Source organism: Cariama cristata, unplaced genomic scaffold (assembly GCF_000690535.1).
Source record: "Cariama cristata isolate BGI_N322 unplaced genomic scaffold, ASM69053v1 scaffold17393, whole genome shotgun sequence".
NCBI lineage: Eukaryota > Metazoa > Chordata > Aves > Cariamiformes > Cariamidae > Cariama > Cariama cristata.
In genome coordinates, this window is record NW_009610295.1 from 1 (window position 1) to 20,000 (window position 20,000).

Below are 20,000 nucleotides of genomic sequence, written 5' to 3' on the forward strand. Positions count from 1 at the left end.
CCGGCTCTCGTCCCCGTGGGTCGCTCGGGGCCCGCCCTGCCGGCTGTGGGCTGAAAGAGGGCAGCGGGTGAACAAGCGGGAATATTCCCGAGCTCTGGCTTGCGGGCGTTGGTCTAAGTTACTCTGCTTTCACTGTGTTTATTGTCTTGTCCCTTCACGGCAGAAGGGGAGGCTCCTCTACGGAGTATCTTGCGCCGCACTGCTTGGTGTCAGGAGTGCTAGAGGAAGGCTTTTAGGTTCTCTTCTTAGCTGAAACAATATTCTCATTATTTTTTTAATACATTAAATACATTTTAATTGGAAGGAGTGGAAGAACTGTATGTAGTTCATTTTCTTCTCCTATCCATAGCGTCCGAGTGATTCCCTAGTAGGCAAAAATAGATACAAACTCCTTCTTGTTTTCCCTTGTAGCCCAAATAAGAATTTGGGTATTTGTGAAATAACTTCTAACCTACCTGTGTTCATCAAGATATTTCACATAATCTGAAATGTAATATCTTAACAGAGAGGAAAAGCAGAGGTTTCCTGGTGACAGGTTGTTTGTATATGGTTGCCTTTCATGAACAATTTGGATAATTCCACTGTTTTGCAGGCTGGGAATTCAGCTTCCTTGTCTCTTTCATGCTGTGTGTGATTTTGAGTTGATCCCATAAGTTTCCAGGACAAACAATTCAATTTTCCATTGAAAATGAGCTATTGCAAAGAAAATGTGTTAAATAGCCCTTGAAAATTATTTTTGCAGTGTTAGGACGTTATTTTCCTGACTCAGTAACAGAAAGGCACGAACGGGTAAATGAGTTTTCCCAGTACTTCAAAATATATTTTACAGTTACATGCAACATCTGCTCGCTTCTTTTAGCTTTGCTCTCATTTTTTGGTTCCTATCTCTTTATATTTCCTTTTTTGTTGTTTTAGGTTAAATTGAATATTTGTGCAACACAGCTTCTTGCGGAAGGACCACCAGACTCTTTTACACCTAGGAAAATATGAGAATAAGCAGGGAGTGTTGTTCTCTTTGAACTAAAAAAAAAAAAAAAAATCTGTGCCTTGCTGAGGACAGCTACAGGAATCGGACACTTGAATCAATGTTATCGGATGAGTTAGAATCCAAACCTGAGGTGAGCGATTATGAACTGGGTTTGGTTCCTGGGAACGTTTATGGGCAACACTTAGAAAAAGTTCAATGAATTTACTCAATTTGCGGCTTACATATTAATTCTCAAAGTGTTTTAAGTGGCATCTTCTAATGCTTCCACGTTTTGATTTGAATGGTAAAAGATTAAAGAATATTGCAGGTTTTTTCCCCTCCTTTCAAGTGTCAGCTAATACTCTTGCCTGTTCTCAGGTTACATTATTTTTTTCACTATTATAATGTTCTTTCTGTTACAAGAATAAAATAAATTACTGTATTGACTACTTCTTTCCCTCAAACCAAATTGACTTTACTCAGTTTTGGGAAGTCTGGATTGTTCTATTGGCATCAGCTAGTTCTATTTTTTTAAGTGTTTCTGTTAAGTAGTTGGCAGGAGTGGTAGGCAGCAGCACCCAGGGGATCCTGGTTGCTCAGTGTGAGGCTGCTGGATCATTCCCAGGCTTAGCCAGTAGCATGGCTGAGCATGAATTACAGTGATATATATGTGTGCACACACGGCTGGCCACAAACAGATTAATATATACACAGGTGAAGTACCTTTAAGAGGTGAAAACAAACAGCATGAACAACACTGAAATTTGTTAGTGGAATATATCTATACCCTTATGACTCGACTCTCATGCACACTCACATTGACAGGTGTCTCTGCCAGGCCTGAAGTCTTTCTGGTGTGTGTACCCAGACCCAGGACTTTTTAGCCAGTTTCTGGCTGGAATCTTGAGTTTTTCCAGACTATGGTTGCCTCATCCTCACACATTAGCCAACTAGAAATTTGCTAGCAGTGCACTCACTTGTGGGTAGAATATTTAGGAATATGTTTAGTATGTAGATAGAAGGGACTGCAGTGATCAGACAGAGCAGTGTGCTGACCAGCAGCCAGCGAACATACGATTGGAGTCTCTTCTCTCCCCTCGACCCGTGGTTCTTTCTCCGCTTACCCACCTTGATTCCTCCTTTGATCCTTCCGCTAAACATCGCATAATAAGTTTTACACATCCTGCAGTCCCTGTTACATCAGATAAGAAGTTTGGTCTTTCCTACGACACCCATTCAGATAATCCAAGACAATTTTGTTTCTTAACAGTGACAAAAGTTCTGGTTGAACCTCTTCAAGACTTCACTTCAGTAATGGCCCATTGATCAGTATCTGAGGAGTTCTGGTGTATGTTACTCTTACCTATAATTTGCTAGATAGAACAGTCTGCAGTTTGTTGCTTTCAGCACAGTTGTATCATTGTGTTCAGTTTATTACCTCTCCTGTTTTTTGCCTTTGTCTTTTAGGCTGAATAGCCATTAGCCAGCTATCTGTACATTCCCCCAGTTAGAAGTGCAGAGGACTGTATCGCTTTGTGTCCTTGCTTTTCTGGTTCTCGGCTTTACCTCTTCAGAAGGCTAAGGTCCTAGACCAGAGGACTTAGTACTGCTATGAAATACCTCTTGGGAAGTTTGCCAGTTTAAACTGATTTTTTTTTTTTTATTGAATCTTCTGTTTCTATCCCTTTTCAGTCCATATGCAATACAGCAGGTATCTTAAACTTATACTCTAAGAGAATGATGATTACATGCTGGTAATTCATCACAGGCCAGGTGATGTGGTAAGGTATTTGTTTCTTAACGGAGCAGCCAAAGTCCTTTCAATCACACTATTCAGGAAAAGTAGCTGCAAACTGATAGTAGCCCTGAGTAGTCTCAACATGGGCTGCAAGGAGTTCCTTTCTCTTGCCTTGTGGTTGGTATCTCATCACTTCTATCAAATTTTCTCCCAGTTCTGAATGATAAGGTAGGGGACTTCAGTCTGTGAGTGGGCGGATTCCCATGGATTATTTCTGACAGCCAAGGACCAGGGTAGTTGGAATGCTTGTTCCCTCATTCCTCAAACAGGAGCTGTAAGTGGGTCTTATCTTTTCTCGTCTTGAGTAAGGTCTTTGTTAATTAGGCATGTTTACATAATAGTCCTATTTCCCCATAGCAGGGTTGCATTTCCTTCCCAGCAAGCCCAGAACGGAGTAGGCCATTCTCCAGTAGAAACAGGCCTGATGCATGAAAGCTATGGTGGTTGCAGAGGGCATCTTTTCAATAGATGCTGTCTTCTAAACCATGTTCCTCAATCTGGAGGAAAAAAGTTGGGTGATAAGTTAGTACTATTTTCTACTCCTTTGATGTGAAACCGGTAGAAACCCTTTTTTACACCTTTCTCAAAGCAGTTCAAGTATCTCTGAAAGTCAGTCATCATTTTACATCCTCTAGTGAGCCATGGCACCATAATTCTTATAGCCACAGATGTTCTTTCATATCCCGTACCATGTGAGAAAGGTATTAATTAAGAGCTAACTGCATTTGTGTAACAGATAATATTAATCAAAGCACTATGGCTGGATTGCATAAGCTTCTTTGCTACTGGTTTTATCCATAAAGAAGCCACCAACGTGCCAGTAAACGTTTAATACTTGAGTAGAGGTGAATCCTCCTTTCATAGGAAGTTACAAAGTTGCTTGGAGACAGTTTGTACAGGCAGAGGGGTCTGCTTTTTCTTCTGGACTCCCTGCCCTCAAAGCTGTATTACCAACATTCCTCAGTGAACTGATAAGATCTGCATTTTGCATGCTTTAAGCCTTCAGGGTGATTTGTAACAATTGCAAATATTTCCATCCACCTCCACCACACTGGTCCACTGCAGAGTGCTTTCTGCTGTCGGGGTAGCTCTAGCACAATCATGTGAACTACAGCTCTGGTCTGGAAATGGAATTGGCTATTGAAAGGGGTGTGGAGCGAGGTGTTTTAGCTTCTCATTTCTCTCCTCATCAGCGCTTCACGAGGAGGGACGCTTCACGAGTGAGTGAATTCATTCCCCAGAGGTTGTATGGGAGGAGGGCATCCCAGCTTCTAGTTAACAAGCCTCCTGCCCTCCACTCCCTTCAGCTACAACCCCTCCTTTCCCCTCCACCCTCTTGAATGTTCTTTTGACCTCTATTTTGTAGTGGTTCCCTGGTTAAATTCAGAATGGTGTCGATTAAAAACATGGTCCCTGCTGCTCTGGGAGTCTAGTCTAGCTCTCCAGCTGTCCAGTGGGAGGGGAGATCTGAACATTAATACTGGAGAACCTTCCTCGCCTGTCCCTCCCGGCCATCCCCTCTCAAACAAAGCTGCCTGACATTTCCTGGCTTCTGAAGCATCTGATGAAGGGGGTCTGTTATGGGACACAGACTTCAACCTGATCCATCCCAGATGGCCATATACTAATTTGTTTCTGTAGTGGGGGTTTTGGTTGGTTTTGGGGTTTTTTTAAGGATCTCTAGGAGGGGTTCCCAGTTCTTTAAACAGATTTTTTGTTGGGTTGGTTTGGTTTTTTTTCCCCCCTCTCAGGTCAGGATCATTATCTAAGCTTCTTGGTAACGCAAGCATTGTGCGCTGCTTGCGGTGATAGACCCTGGATCATCCTGTCCGACTATCTCTTGTTGACCAGCAGGGACGATGATGATATTTGTTTAGTGACAAGAGCCAAGAAATATTTTACGTTTTTAGTACATACACTGTCTACATTACTTAGTGGATTTTGAGATTTATGTGGTGTTTCAGCAGAAGGAGTAAAAGGAGGATATATTCAAGAAGGTGATATGGCAGAGCCAAAAAAAAATTCTTCGTAGCAAGATGCCCATTTTGTCCCTCCAAAGCTTATAGATTCTCTCTGTATGACTCGCATCTGGCCCATAAAATTTGAATCTCTAAGTCAAGGATGCGATTAATGAATATCAAAATTTGTTTCAAATTCGAAGGGGTATCTTGGCTATAGAGTAAAACCACCTCACACCTCTTATAATTCCTTTTATGTTCTGTTAATATTCTGTACATTCAGTTTCCCTAACTATTCGTATTCAGGTGCCCCAAGATGTTCTGTCTGCTTGGTTAGAAATTCTAGTACTTTAGCCGTATTTGCAGAAGGATCAGCCCCCTCCTTACATAGGGATTCTATAATCACCATTTTGGAAATACTTACAGCCCGTGTGGATCATGTTTGTGATGCCAGATATTACATGGTTATGAGATTTGACGAACTGTAACATCCAGGAGATTTCTCCACTCCTGGTCCTTCAGACAAGAGACTGCTGGATTGTTCCCAGGGGCACACAGAAGTAAGGCTGAGCCTGAACTGCAAATACATGCCCATGCACACATAGACAGTACAGACATGTATGGTTGTAAACACTCACACACGACAGGACAGTACTTTTACAGCCGCCTGCAACACAAATGGCATTCATATGGAACAGGAAGACCACAAATGGCCTAATCCTCTTCCTACTCATCAGGAAACCAGACTTGAAATTTGCTGGTGTATCGCACACCTGCTCTCACTCAGCTGACATGCATACTCACAGTCATGCATCTGTCCAGTCTCTGCCAAACCTTGAGTCCTTCCAGTATCCATCTCCACGCCCTGGGCTTTTTAATCCAGCCTCTGGCTAGGATCTTGGATTTCCAGATTGTGGTTTCCTCCTATTCACAGGCTAGTCTAACGTGGAGTTAACTAGGTGAACGTACTCGGAAACTATTTAGGAGCAAACAGCATTTGAGAAGATGACAGGATAGACTGCAGTGATGAGGCAGAATGGCGGCGTACTGACCTGCAGCCTGCTAACATGTGGTCGACCCACATTATCTCCCACCCCCTTCCTGTTCCCCATGGTTATTCCTCTCCTATCCACCTTGATCCCTCCCTTTCCCTGCCTTTGATCCTTCCCTTAAACATCTGTAAGTTTTTCACATTCCTACAGCCTCCTCTTAAGACATCTTAATAGTAAGTTTTACTTGGTCCCAGAATTTCCCTCATATCCCATAAGAAGTTTGCTCTTGCCTATGAGGCATGTCGCTATTGTTCCTATTTCTTACAAACTTTTTGGTTGAGTTTCTGCAAGGTCACACTCAAGTCGTTTGTTTGTGTAATGTCCCATCACCGTCCCAGAAGTTCTGGTCTTTGTTACTCTCTTATCTGCAGTTCGTTAGAGTTTGTGTATCTGTGCTTTTAAGTTATCACCTCTCCTGTTCCTAGTTTGTCTTTTATGCTGAATAGCCAATTACCAGGTACCCTTACAATTTCCTATTTGCTTTCAGCTGCAAAACCAAATTAAAAGAAACTTGAGAGCATGACACAGTGCTTGTAATGAGTGATTGTTTTTCATATTCCAGTTGCTGTAGTTGTCACAAAGGTATTCAATGATTTTGAGTATGAAGGAAGGTTTATGAAAGTACTTAGCTGTCAAGATACGCCTGTCACAGGAAAATTTTGTTTTCTCTGAATTATTTGATGTAGAATTGGTGATTGGTTTATGGGAAAGGTTGGGGGGGGTTTTATTCCAAATTTTAATAATAAGCATGATTAATGTCCTTTTGTTTACTTCTGTTTCTTTTGCCCCCTTTTAATTCTCTGTGCTAGCTTGTTATTACTTTACAAAGAAAATTACAAGTATCTCTTTCCTTCTGAGCATCTGTTTGTGGCTGCTGCATTTTGCTTTTCCCTAGTGGCATAATGTTCCTGTGTGGAAGTGGAGGGTTTGAAGCAAAACTTTCCTATTGTAGGAGGAAAGTTTTATCTAAGGCTTTCTGTATAAAAATAGAAGAGTCCATAAAACAAGTGTTTCATGGTGGAGTAGGCAGCAGTAGGGATCATGAACAGCTTTGAAATGAAAGACAATCCATTAATTTAGAACCATCTTGCTGCTCACATTTTTTAGTCCCAACTTCTTTCTTCTGGTTGCCTTGCTGTTCTTCCTAACTGCCTTCTGGTTTTATTCTTCTTTCTCCTATTTTTTAATCTTAAATTAGAATGCATGGCCTTGAGAGAAGGACTGTCTCTTAATTGCCTATGTATTTTTTTGACAACATAAAAATAGTTCACTCTTCTGACTGGGGCCTCTGGATAATCTTATAGTATACCTGAGAAGAAAAAATGTTAATCTTTCAAACTCAGTCTGGCTTGTGGCCTAGGTCAAGTGGCATATTGCCATCAGAAAGACTTCTAGACTTCATTTTTACCTTCGTAATTGTCAGTGAGGACAGACTGCTCCTAAAGGAGGGTGCTCTGGGAGCCGAGGGTGATCCCAGGCCCAGCAGTGCCCTCACTGACCAGGACATGGTCCTCCAGCACCTGAGCATGGCAGGCAGAGTCAGGTGCTGGGAACAGGGTCCATCCACAGCCCTGGACAATGCAAGGTGATGAACAAGGTTCAGGGTCTATCCGAAGAGCCCAGTCAGGAGTAGCAGGAAATGGAACTGCAGACACTGATGCAGTAAAAGACTGAGGTCTATCCAGGAGACAGGGCTTGAGACAGGTAAACCTACAACACAGCTCAGAAAGGGACTAGGTAGCACAGGTTGAGCTTAAATGGAGCCCCTGGGCAGAGGGTGTGGGTGGGATCCCCAGGTGAGACCAATCAGGGCAGTTAAGGCTTCAGGGCTCTGACAGCAGTAACTCTTCAAGTAAAATTGTTTGAGGAAACATCAGTAGTTCTGGTGTTTTCATGAGAGGAAATAAGGATAGGGAAATCAGAGCCCAAGCTATTAAGTTTTCTTTGCAGTTTCTTTGATTTAATGGACTTCATCCTGATGCAGGAGAGGCTCAAAAGGCTGCTCTTTGCTGTAGAAATAATTTGGAATTGGGTGTCAGTAGTTCTGAAAACTAAATACTTAAGACGATCACAACATGCAAGGTAAGAATCAAATTATTAGTGACTGTTGGGTTTTAATCACAAATATACCATGGGCATATCATGCTTTTTTACTCTGTTTCATTTGACACTGATAAACCATCTCACTGCGCAGACAACGCCATCTGGGCTCTGTGAGAAGGCATGCTAAAATATGTCACAATGAGGGTAGTAGCATTTGAATAACTATCTTGTACAGTTTCCTTCTAAATGCCAAAGATAAAGGAAGTCTGTTGCATGCAGTTGTTTGCTAGACACCATCAGAATTCACAATCTTTATGTAAAGGGGTTTCCTAGAGATAAGGAATAGTGACTTGAGAGTGAAGTTTTTGATGTATTGTTATTTTCCGTATTTCTTTAATCTGTGTTTTTCAAAATATTTTGAGAATGTCAGTATAGGAGTAGGTCTGTTTGACAGAACTTATAGCCAAGTAAATAGATCCTATATATGGTTTTTGAAGGGCATTTTCTCTGAAATGTGGAGCATGTGTCTGCGTCTGTTACAACTGACCCTTTTCAGTCTTTCTGGTCTCCAGAAGTTTAAGTCCATACAGGGAAGGGATTTGAGACTGTTTGTGAAAAAATCTTGTGGATTTCACAGAAGAATTAGTTCAGTCCATTGCAAAAATTGGGCTGTGTTGTCTCCTAACTCCCAGTGGCACTTCCTTTGTTAAATCAGAGTATTTTAGTATGGACTGCAGTGGCACTGGTAATGGAAAAAAGAGAATCTCATTTCTATGTCTGTGCCTTGGAGGTAAAGAGGAGTCCAGCATTATATCCAGGAGTCTGACAAAAGCTTGAGATGTTGTCAGGGGGACAGAATGAGTAAACAAAGCACATGCTTTGCTGCTCTGAACTTGGTTAAATATGGGAAGACTTTCAGGGGTGAGGAAAGGCATTTCTCTGACTTCCAGTTCCTTTTCAAATGTCAGGATCTGGTTTTATAACTCAAGATTTTTAAGAGTTACCCAGAAGTAATTTTTGCATTGCCAGAGCTGACTAATGTTAAGGGTAGCTAAATCTGCTGGAGTGAATGACCTGGGCATCTCTCACCTCATGGGCCCATCAAGATGAGGGCTGCTCCTTATTTCTGATCTTAGATCCAGCCACTAGTGAGGTTTAGTACAATTTTCAAATAGGTGCACACACACACACACACTGTACGAATGTGACTGGCACCAAACAGATTAACACAGGTAGGACGCTCGTAGCTTTACCCACATGAGCACTGGCAGTGTGAAGTGCCTAATTCTATTTCCAAAGGTTGCTGTCCAGAGAAAACCTTCATGCGTTTCTCCAGGATATGTCCCCAGGCTTCTCGGTCTGCTTGCCAACTAGTCTGGCTTGGAGTTCACTAGTGTATGACACACGCTGACTCTAGAGAGCAGGAAATAGTTAGGAATGGAGTTTAATAAGAAGACAGGATGGACTGTGATGGTTAGGTTGCTCCAGACAACTGAATTGACCAAGTTTGTGCTTATATATAATGGGCCTCTTTTATCCTCCCTCTCCATTTTCCTCTGTTTGTTCTGCCTTGATCTACCTTGATCCCTTCCTTTTCCTGCCTTTGGCCTTTCCCTTAAACAACGCATAATAAATCCTGTACAGTCCCACAGATCTCTTGTTCAGTCCCAAAGTGCTTCCCAGGGAATGCATCCAAGTATAAGTCCTATACCTCTTTATGCAGTAGTCCCCCTTATTTTGCATAGTATTCTGGAGAGGGTTTCTTCTGTTGAATCCCCTTGGTGAGTGGGTTTCACACTGAGGACAATGGCTTTAATTGTCCGTCTTTAATGGTCTTAGGAGTAGCTGATTTGGATGGATAAGGCTGTTTGTGTTCTCCCCCTTGTCATTCCAACTGTGTTCTTCTGATCATTATCTGTCTATTTTTAATAGCCATTAGCTAGATATCTTTGCAACTAGTCTTGGCCAGCTTTCTTTCAGTTAAGTATTTAAAGACAATGATTTAAAAAAATGCCTGTACCAAAGGCTGAGCATGGAAAACATTTACTTGGAAGGTTAGAGCATAGTAAAGTATCAAGTGGTAAAAGATGAATTAAAAAGGAATATGTGCCTTAAAACATGGCAATGGCATATATTGGTAAAATTTATCTTGGCAAAACATTAATTAAAGAGGAATATAGCCTAAGTAGCCATCAGACTAGTCTGCGATGATCCAGAGCTGTTTATTGTATGTTAAAGAGAGAATTTTATAGGTACTTCAGAGATGACAAATACAAACAATTCCTTCTTTGTCATTAATGTAAATTGAAAAGCTTCCATTTGCTTTGATATGTATTGATGGGATCATATTCAGTGTCTCCTACAAGACAGTAGGGTGTAATGAACTGGGTTTTGTATCTTTTAAAATTATTTGTGCTGCTCTTGACCTAATCTTCAGTATCTTTTTTCAGCTGCTGGTTCAGTTTGTTCAGAATACTTCTATTCCACTGGGGCAAGGGCTGGTGGAATCGGAACCAAAAGACATCACCTGTCTTTCTCTCCTTCCTGTTACTGAGACCTCAGAATGCAACAGACTCATGTTGCCAGGTAAAATCTGTGTGGCAGATCTTTGTGAGCATGCCCTTCGTAACAGCTGTATTTACTGCGCCACTGTGGCCCATTGCCTCTTGCTGATAAGGCATTCCAGGGATGGAGGAACAAGTTCAGAAGGATGACTGAAACTTTTCTTGTTTAATAGTGAAATCTGACTAGTTAGAAAATTCCTTCCTCTTCCAATTTCTCTCAAGCTCTAATTTTTTTCTAGAAAAACAACTTCATAGGAATCTTTTAGTCATAGTGTATTTATACTTTTATTTACTCTGCTTTCACTTTTTTCACTAGATGATGAAAGAGATCTTACTTCTCCAAGTCACACTAATCCTTCCAAAGAAGTTTCTTCATCTGCTGTCTTGAGAAGTCTCCAGGTAAATGTGGGCCCTGATGGAGAGGAAACAAGGGCACAGAATGTACAGAAACCATCTGAACTTCTGTCAACTCCAGAGACTTCCAGTTTATTGCAAGACCTCCAGCCCAGTGACAGCACTTCATTTATTCTTCTCAACCTAACAAGAGCAGGTAATTCTTCTTCTGTTTGTCATCTGGCTGGATATGTCTCAGCAGAATGCAGGAGATACAAGTACAACTCTGTCCTTGCTGCTTATGAAGGTGAAAGATCATGAAATTTGCTGGGCATTATTGGATATTTCAGAACATTTAATCATCAACAGCTTTCTACAATGTAGAGGTCAGTGAAGACTTTTACCGCGCAGCTATTGCATCTATGCCATGAACACTAGCCTCTGGGAAGCAAAAGAAATTTCCCTCTGTTACATTATCCTTCTGTTTCATGAAGTTGTCTTCTTTTCTAGGGCTGGGGTCTCCAGCAGAGCACTTGGTGTTTGTTCAAGATGAACCAGAAGATTCTGGGAATGACTTCCTCTCTCATGATAGCACAGACAGCAGTACGCCATGGTTCCTACGAGTGCAAGAACTGGCCCATGACAGTTTAATTGCTGCCACTCGGGCACAGCTTGCTAAGAATGCCAAAGCAAGCAATAATGGTAGGAAATCCCCTGATTCTGTCTCAAAAGTTGAATGTTCCGTACAAGGCCCCTAGTTTCAGCTTGTTTCTTCCTCTCTTTCACTCTTCCTTGCTTTTAATCTGTTCCGACATCTTCAGATCATCCGTGACAGAATTATACAGAACAACTATGTATTTTTTCTGCAGTATAAATAGGCTCCTCAGTTTTTGTCAGGGAATGAACTTTAGTGGAGCCAGCAGTTCCATTGTAGTCTGCCTGTTCTCTGGTACATATAAAGAGTATCTTCTTTCTGACTGGAGCTGCTTGTATTTCAACTTTAACTTTCAGTTTCAAGTGTCTGTTTTTAATGCATATTGTAATTCGTACTTTCTTCTTAGCTCCGCTGGGTTTGGAGATCAGCTTTCTGGAGTATACATAATTAGTCACATACTTTGTGACTTTATTATTTTAATAAATAATTGCAAACAAATGCAAGATCTCTGTTTTTTAGCTAAGGTGTTTTTAAAAAGAGTTATCCTGGCCGATACTTAAATTTTGTTCGTTGATACTGATACGGAGACCACTTTTACAGTTTTTGATGCATTGGCTTTCTCTTCTTCTTGTGATAAGCCTCATCTGGTAGCAGCTGATCTGGTACAGATAGCTTGTTGGGAATAGTTTATGGGCCTGGTAAGGTTTGCAAGTCTGTGTCTGACCTTTGTTATGGGCTAGGCAGCAGCGTGTAGGACATAGTAAACAATTAGTAGCTAGGCCCATACCTGCTTTACAGTCCTGTATCATATATGATGCTGTTTCTATCTATTAAGTTTGACACATTATAGTAATCTGTATCTGGTTTAGATTTTGGTGGACTCTTTCTTCCAGGTGAAAATGTTCATCTTTGCTCAGGAGATGGGCAGCCGAAAGACTCTAGCCCCATTCCTCATTTATCTCGCGTGGAAAGGAAGCTGAAATGCACAGTTGAGGGCTGCGACCGGACATTTGTGTGGCCAGCTCACTTCAAGTATCATCTGAAAACACACCGGTGAGCGGAATAAAGCTGTATGTTGTCATGACTTTGAAAAGCTGTGCTTAGTATTTGGGATAGTGTTAGGTTTTGACACCGACAAGCTGTGAAAACCTGGTATTATTGTTAGAAACACTAGACCTGTTGCTTGCTTTAGGTCATTTATGTTGAAACACTTTAACTCAATTTAGATTATTTTTGCAGGTCCTTGTTAGTGTTCGGTTTAGAATATTTGTGCTTTAACAAGTGCTCAGTAAAGAGCATCACTATCACTTCTGTGGTATAGTGAACCTTAGAACTTGTAGGATGCTATCGTATTTTTATATATCCTTGAATAAAGTTGCTTGCTCTAACAAATGACCCTAATCTTTTTTAGCTACAAAATTGGCAGTCTCTAAGGTAAATTGTAGATGGGCAGCTTAGAAACTAGGAAAGACTCCAATAGATATGAGCCCATCATCTTGCCCTGAGATAGGGCCAGCAGTAATTGCGTATTTTAAATCTACACATACAGTCATTTTTGATCCTCCAGTGACTGAAATTCCACAATGTTCCTGTACAATCTGTTGCACTGCTTTACTAAATCATTCTGGGTAGGGAACAGGCAAGGTAATATGATGAAAAGATGCTAGCTGGACAAATTCTTCTGGTGGAGCACCAGACTCTAGTTCCGTAGGACTAATTTAGGTCATTCACTGTGGTTGAGTCTCTCTGTTTTCTGATATAATTAATTTTGGTTTAAATGTTTCTGCTTTTTATTTAATCAAAAAAAGAAGTCAAGTGTTCATGAAAAATACATTGCACTAGCTGGTAATGAAATGGCTATTTTGTTGCTTTCCAGGAACGACCGCTCCTTCACCTGCCCAGCAGAAGGCTGTGGAAAAAGTTTCTATGTCTTGCAGAGGCTGAAGGTGCACATGAGAACTCACAATGGTGAAAAACCCTTTGTGTGCACAGAGCTGGGCTGTGGGAAACAGTTCACGACAGCTGGAAATCTGAAGAACCATCTACGAATTCACACTGGTGTGTTTTAGACCTCACCTATTTGTGGTCTGCAGAGGTGGGGTCTTTACGAAGGAACAAACCACTTCCTCCTCCCTCCTTAAACTTCTGAGAAAATTATATTGTTTATCTCTGCCCTTCATTAATGTCTCTTCTATCAGTTCACATTGATCTATAGGTCAAATTAATCAGCTGCTTACCCCCTTTACTATCCTGTGTAATTTCACACAGGTTTCACACTTCAAATGCTGTATGATGCTGCTGCAGTCTGCTCAAACCCATGCTCTGAAGATTTCCCTTCCTCCCTCAAGTTGTTTGATGGAGGGAAGGATATGTGTTGTTTTGGGGAGAAACTAGACTGTTCCCAAGGGAATAATTAGTGAACACAACTGCTGTAATTGTTTTTTTATAAAGAAGCTATTTTAAATTCCTGAAAGGCACAATAGCTTAGATATTTCTCCATTGTGGAGACCTGGTGGACACAATTGTAGCTGTACTGACATCTGGCTGAACCTGACTAGCTTATGTTATCTGTGCTGTTTGTAGAATGACTACATTTGGGAAATTTAGGGAAATTAATACAGTGGAATGAGTAGCAAAAATATAGTAGCAAAGTCTAGTAGAAAAAGGCAGTGATTTTCTAATTATTATTATTATAATTTTGGCATGCAAACTGCTCTGTTTGTGCTAGTGCTAATTCGGGATGTTACCATATGCTGGAGCCTATGTACTCTTAACTCATGCTCAGCTTTTTATATTAAATAAAACAAGAACCTTTATTTCATAGTGCTGTATTTTATATATGGTTTGTTTATACTGTCTCCTCTGGAGAATTTGATCCTGCCTTGTCAGTATTTTTAGAAGTTGGTGTGCCAGCCAAAGTCTTGACATCTGCACAAAATGCTTTAGGTGTTTTTATCCTAGAAAGTTGTTTGAGGGAGGCACACAAGTTACTGCTGAAATGATCAGCAATTTAATAGTTAGCAAAGTTCATAGTGAATATTCTGGTGGGTTGGTTGGTTGGTTTGTTTAAGCCTCGGGGTTATCACACCACTTAAACAAATGGCCCAGTTCAAGCCTCTCAGAATATTGTTAGCGATTCCCTGACAGCCTAGGAATGTAGCGTTGCATTACAGTTGGTTAACATTTCAGAATAACCTTGACAACTGTGGGAGCACAGGGCCTCTCTAGTAAAATTAAATCACAGATTATGTGGGCTGCCAGCAGCTGTTTATGCCTTCTGCCTAACTTAAACACTACCGTATGGTATGTAGTTTGTAGATACAAATGGGAAAAGGTTGCTATTTTAAAGAATTTGCAGTCTAGCTAGAACACACGGTTTGGGGGCAGATGTTGGGATATAGTTAAAAAATATATATTCCAATAATAAAATTTTGAATGGGTAGTAATAGCAGCCATAGTTGTCGCAATTTTCTTTTACACTTAAAGCTGCCAGCCAAGGTGCAGGTAAAGTTAATAGGCCCAGCTGATAACATGCACAATCCTCCATGATAGAGTGAGTGTTCTGTAACTGACAGAGTAGTAGCTTCTGGAAGAGTAAATAATAACTTTCTTAACTGCAAATTGATAATGTGCAATTAAGAGTTTGATCAGACCAAAGGTGTTACAAAACTGCAGGTGTCAATAGATCTAGGGTTTCTTATAGATGAAACAGTGTGCTGTTATTTTTGTCAGTAGTAGTTTTTCTTCCTTCTTCCCAAGTTTTATATATTTATAACAAACCAGAAGGTACAATCAGTGTTTGAGAATCTGCTACATATTTCAGCTTTGTAGCACCAATCAGAACATGCTGTGTTGATCCTTTTTGCTCGGATCTGTGGAATGCTATAGTAGATAAGCAGCTGATAAGTGTGTTGTAGGGAGAGGACTTCTAAAGGCAAAATCACTGTAGAAACAACTTTAAAACCAAGTTTACTCTGAAAGAACGATGTATATGTTAGACAATAAAATAGCTAAAATAGCTTGCCTAATCTCCTGTGGACTTGCTGTTACTCTGATACAATAGTCTAGTTAAAGACTTGAAATCATAGTGTTAAACATGGTATATCGAGTTCTTTAGTGGCATGTTGCAGGCAAAAGTTACCTGTAGTTTTATTTAAGGCTTTATTAAGAGGGTGTTTAGAACAGATTAATTATATTGCATTGCATTAGTTGTAGTCACCTCTCAATTTATCATCATTTAGACAAATACAAAAATAGCTGTGGAGATATATAAAAATAACAAATTTCAGCCTATGAGGACAAATTGTGCCTTGAATTACTATTCCTCCACACATCAATATAAATGACTGACACATCTCTCACGGGATTTTGGCAAGTTCAGCCTCATCTGAAATAAAGTATAGAATCTGATATGAAGGGAATACAGTTAATGGGATTTTTGGCAATCAGAGGCAGAAAGGGAACAGGATCCTGGGAGTGTGTGAAGCAGAGAGCTGGTTGTTAAGAACTGCATATAGAAGATAGATCATAGTCCAGGTACTTTTATTTTACTCTGTTGGTATTTATATACTTGGAAGATCCCTTTAGAAACAGTGGACTCTTGCTTTGATTTCAGTGAATGATGATCTAATAATATTTCAGAAAGAATGCCAGTGTTTTCTCTTGAAATTTGATTAAGAGAATGCTTTAAAAGCCTTAGGAAGCGTAGGTGTAATTTCTGTTGAACTTTATTGCATGTAAGGCCAAAGGGAGAATGGAGTAGAGATCTCCACGCTGTTCTCAGGGACTTGGACAGTCAGATCGAGTTCTGATCCCAAAATCTAAGAACCTACTTTTCCCTTGTAGGGGAAAAACCCTTTCTGTGTGAGGCGCAGGGATGTGGTCGCTCCTTTGCTGAATACTCCAGCCTTCGGAAACATTTGGTTGTCCACTCAGGTAAGAGTCTTCATCTGGTGTTCTGTGACCTATCTGAGAAAAGATCTTTATTGTAGGACTTTGATTTGATTTCCTTAAGAAAAATCCCTGTTTTCTACAGGACTTCTGGTCATAGTGTTTCATGACTGCCTTTGTGGTGCCTGTAGCTGGTACACTTTAATCTTTTCTGTTGTTTCTGTTTCTAAATTTTATGTTTCTAAATTCAAATTACATTTTTAAAAATAAATTTTTTAATTGTTTCTAAAATGTCATGAAGTTGGGTATCTGTTTCATAACTGCTATTTTCTTATTCAAAAGAGAGAATCTAGCACCTCATTCATAGCCATTCAAATCTGAAATCTCTCATGAGTGGGTTTCTGCCATAGATAGGGTTTTCCTTTATTTTTTAATACTTGTAATTGGACAAAACATGAGATGGAAATGTACTTCACAAGTGTTTCAAAGCTGCTGCCTTCTGTTTTGATTGATCTATTTTAAATATCATCAGCACATGATAAATATGGCATATTTAGGGAAGGGGAGATTTTATTGAGGTAGGAGCTTTTGGGACTACGCAAGTTCTCCATGCTTTTTTCTTTCCTGTCTCCTTGGCTTCTATGCTATTGACTTCACAAGTATGGACAGCATACTTGTATTGTGAAAATGATAGATTGCTCTGTAAAATGGAAATCCTTTCACAGTGACAAGTCGTTATCCGATCTCTGCTCAGTAATGTAATCCAGATGCTGCAGCTTGTTGTGTGATGGCAGGAGATAGCTTCCTTGCCTCTGCTTCCTTGCTTTTGGTCATTTTATTCTAGGTATGGAACATCAAATATTTCCATGTCACTGAGTAAGAGATTCCAAATAACCTGTTCCCTCTCACAAATCAGACTTTAAGACTTTATGTTACTCTTCAGATTCGAGTTTTCCAACAGGTGGCAATACTGATACCTAAACCTCTTCTGTTCTAGAAGCTTATTGCTCTCCAGGAAACAGGAGTATTTCTCATTTGTTTTTTCACTGACAATTAGCACCAGTGGTGTCAACAGCCATTTCAAAACAGTATGATTGGCTTCTTGGTTGATGAGATCTTTGTTCCCAATTTGGTAATTCTTGGGATATTTTCCCCCCTTCTACTCCAAGGAGTGAAGCCCCATCAGTGCCAAATTTGTGGGAAGACATTTTCCCAGAGTGGCAGCAGAAATGTGCATATGAGGAAACACCACTCCCGAATTGGAACAGCTGGCAGCAGAGAGCGAGAACAGCCAGGTAAGGAAGGGAGGGCACTCTCTGTGGGGGAGAAGTGCAGGAAAGAATTAGTGGATGGTCAAAGAGAAGGGAAGATGTTTGTCCTGAAAATACAAGACCACAAGCCAGTAAGGAATAAAAGACTCTTCCTTTTGGAGACGAGGGTGGATTGCTCACCCTCCTCTTTTCTAGGATAGAAAACAAAGGTGTATTTCTGTATTGTGGTCAAGGGGCAGATAAGTTTATTGTTTTCAAAATTAACATGAATCTAGTATCTTTTTTTTACATGGAATTTGTGGCCTTCATTACATATTCTTCTTGTAAGCAGCCTGGTTTTTCATGCAATGTGAATTATTTAAAGAGAAAGCCAAGCCTGCATTAGATCCTGCCATACTAAGGCTCAAAACAGTAAATACAGGAGTTACCATCCATTGGAGCGCTGGATGCCCAAAGAGTAGGAATGGATAAATTAGGTGTCTAGGGAAGAAGTCTATGTGACTTGAAGGGGGGCAGGCATGGTATCTTATATTGCAGTATCATTACATCATGAGAATGTTGTTTTACCCTTTTTTTTTTCACAATAGAATCACTGATGGGCAGCAGTTTGCTGGAAGAATCTACAGTGCATAGTAAGAATCTGATCTCCATGAACTCTCAGCCTAGCCTTGGTGTTGAGTCTCTGCACCTGCCAGACACCGAGTCTATTATTGGAGTCGAGGAAGGCGAGACCAGCTGCTCTTTTTTCCGCCCTCTTATATGTGGTGACTGAAGTGGGATCGATCGTTCCTCCTAGAGGCTTACCATGTTGCAGTGGGATGAGTGAACATTGCTTTAACTGTGCACAGAGCGGGTGGGTAGATGGAGAATGAATCATAAAACTGGAGTTGGAGAAGACCTACCGGACCAAGTTTCTCTCTTGCAGAGCTTAAAAGGTGAAGTCTGCTGCTTAGGTGTCATTTAGCCCATGTCGTGGAACGCCATTTCAAAACTGTTTATGCAGTCCATTCTCCTAAAGCCTAAAGTGTTTGTTTTGCTGGAGCACCTAGGAGCCCCAGTTAAGGACCAGGACCTCATTGTGCTAGGCACTGTACAAACAGTCAGTATCTTGAGCAACAGGCCTTCCTTCCATCCTTTACTTTCAGAGGCTATATTCTAATACATCTCACTGTCAGAAGCTGACTTACTATCTGAAATAAATGTACTACTTGATCTCATTTAATTACATTTGCTGTGTTCTTTTCCTGCTTTCCCCAGTCACTTTTTCCTCCAAAATTTGTTTGGTATGTCAAGATCTATAAATGAGTCTACCATGTAGATGTTTTGAATTTTTGTTAACTTACAGACTTTCTTCAGAATTGGCATTATTAAGAATGCAGAGTTTTGCTAAGATACTATGTGTCTGTAATAGCTCCTATGCAAAGAGAATGCTTTGAGTTTATATTGCTCCCTAGCTGAATGTAAAGGTTGTGCTGCTGTCGGTAAAGGTTTTGTAATTTGGAGGTTCTTACAGAGCTCCACTGGGTACCTCTGAATCAGGATCTGATGTGATTTGGCTATCATCTCATCAGTTGATGGGAGATGCTCCAGTGAGATGTGTCTTTACTACAGTATTTTTGTAGGTTAGCTGAACAGGCTGTAATTCTTTTAACTAAAAATAACAAAATATTTTCATAAAATGCAAAAATCCAGAGCAAAAGTTGAAATTCTTTTTGAGATATATTAAGAGATTACAAATCTCTTTTAGGATTACAGAAATGTAATCCTACTTTCAGAACACTTTGTTTAGCAAGAAGGGTGCTAGTGAGTTTCAGTTACTTCGTTTGATGCTTTTACTTTCATCACCATTTCAGCAATTTCTGTTTAGGGACCAATATTAAGACTTGGGTTTATCTGTTACTGTATTCATGCATGTCACCTTAGTATTTGTTAAAGGGATATGGCATAATATCATGTATTAATTTAAAGTCAAGCCTTTGTTCCTCCTTTGTTAAGGTTTTCCTTCACACTTCACATTTCTTTTTCCAGCATTATCAAGTATTATTGTGGAAATTAGCAACCAATTTTAGAAAATTCCCCTTAAAATGTATGTATTAAAATGTCACTCCCACTGCTCCAGATATATCCATACAAGCCCAATGGGCTTTAGACCACAAACTTGGAGCATGGAAGAAATCTGTCCTTCCTCTTTCAATGTGACAAGGCATGGTAACAATATGATTACATCACGGCTCTTTTCCAGGGGATACAGGAGAAAGAACAGCCTTTGTGTGTCCTACACAATTAAACCTATGTAGAAACTGGTATGCTGGTAACAGCCGTCTTTGAACTCTCCCAGGTGCTTAAGCCTCTTCTCAGTGTGGGTCAGTAAGGAGGACTGCTGCAACCCAATGCATTCGGCTAGGTATCGATCTCTGTGGAAGTGTAACATAGCAGCCTTAAAGATCTGTCACCGTTTAGGGCTGGGCC

The 20,000-nt window shown here is 40.4% G+C and overlaps 1 protein-coding gene across 1 annotated transcript; it reads left to right on the forward strand.

The window, feature by feature from the left end:
- The first annotated feature begins 913 nt into the window (after positions 1–913).
- ZNF410 (zinc finger protein 410) lies at positions 914–18,758 on the forward strand. The gene is made up of 9 exons (XM_009697841.1): positions 914–1,118; positions 10,269–10,404; positions 10,699–10,932; positions 11,226–11,417; positions 12,264–12,423; positions 13,247–13,428; positions 16,216–16,305; positions 17,430–17,555; positions 18,119–18,758. Exons 1-9 carry the CDS (start codon positions 1,086–1,088, stop codon positions 18,301–18,303), a joined length of 1,338 nt encoding a protein of 445 aa, XP_009696143.1. The 5' UTR covers positions 914–1,085; the 3' UTR covers positions 18,304–18,758.
- The last annotated feature ends 1,242 nt before the right edge of the window (positions 18,759–20,000 follow it).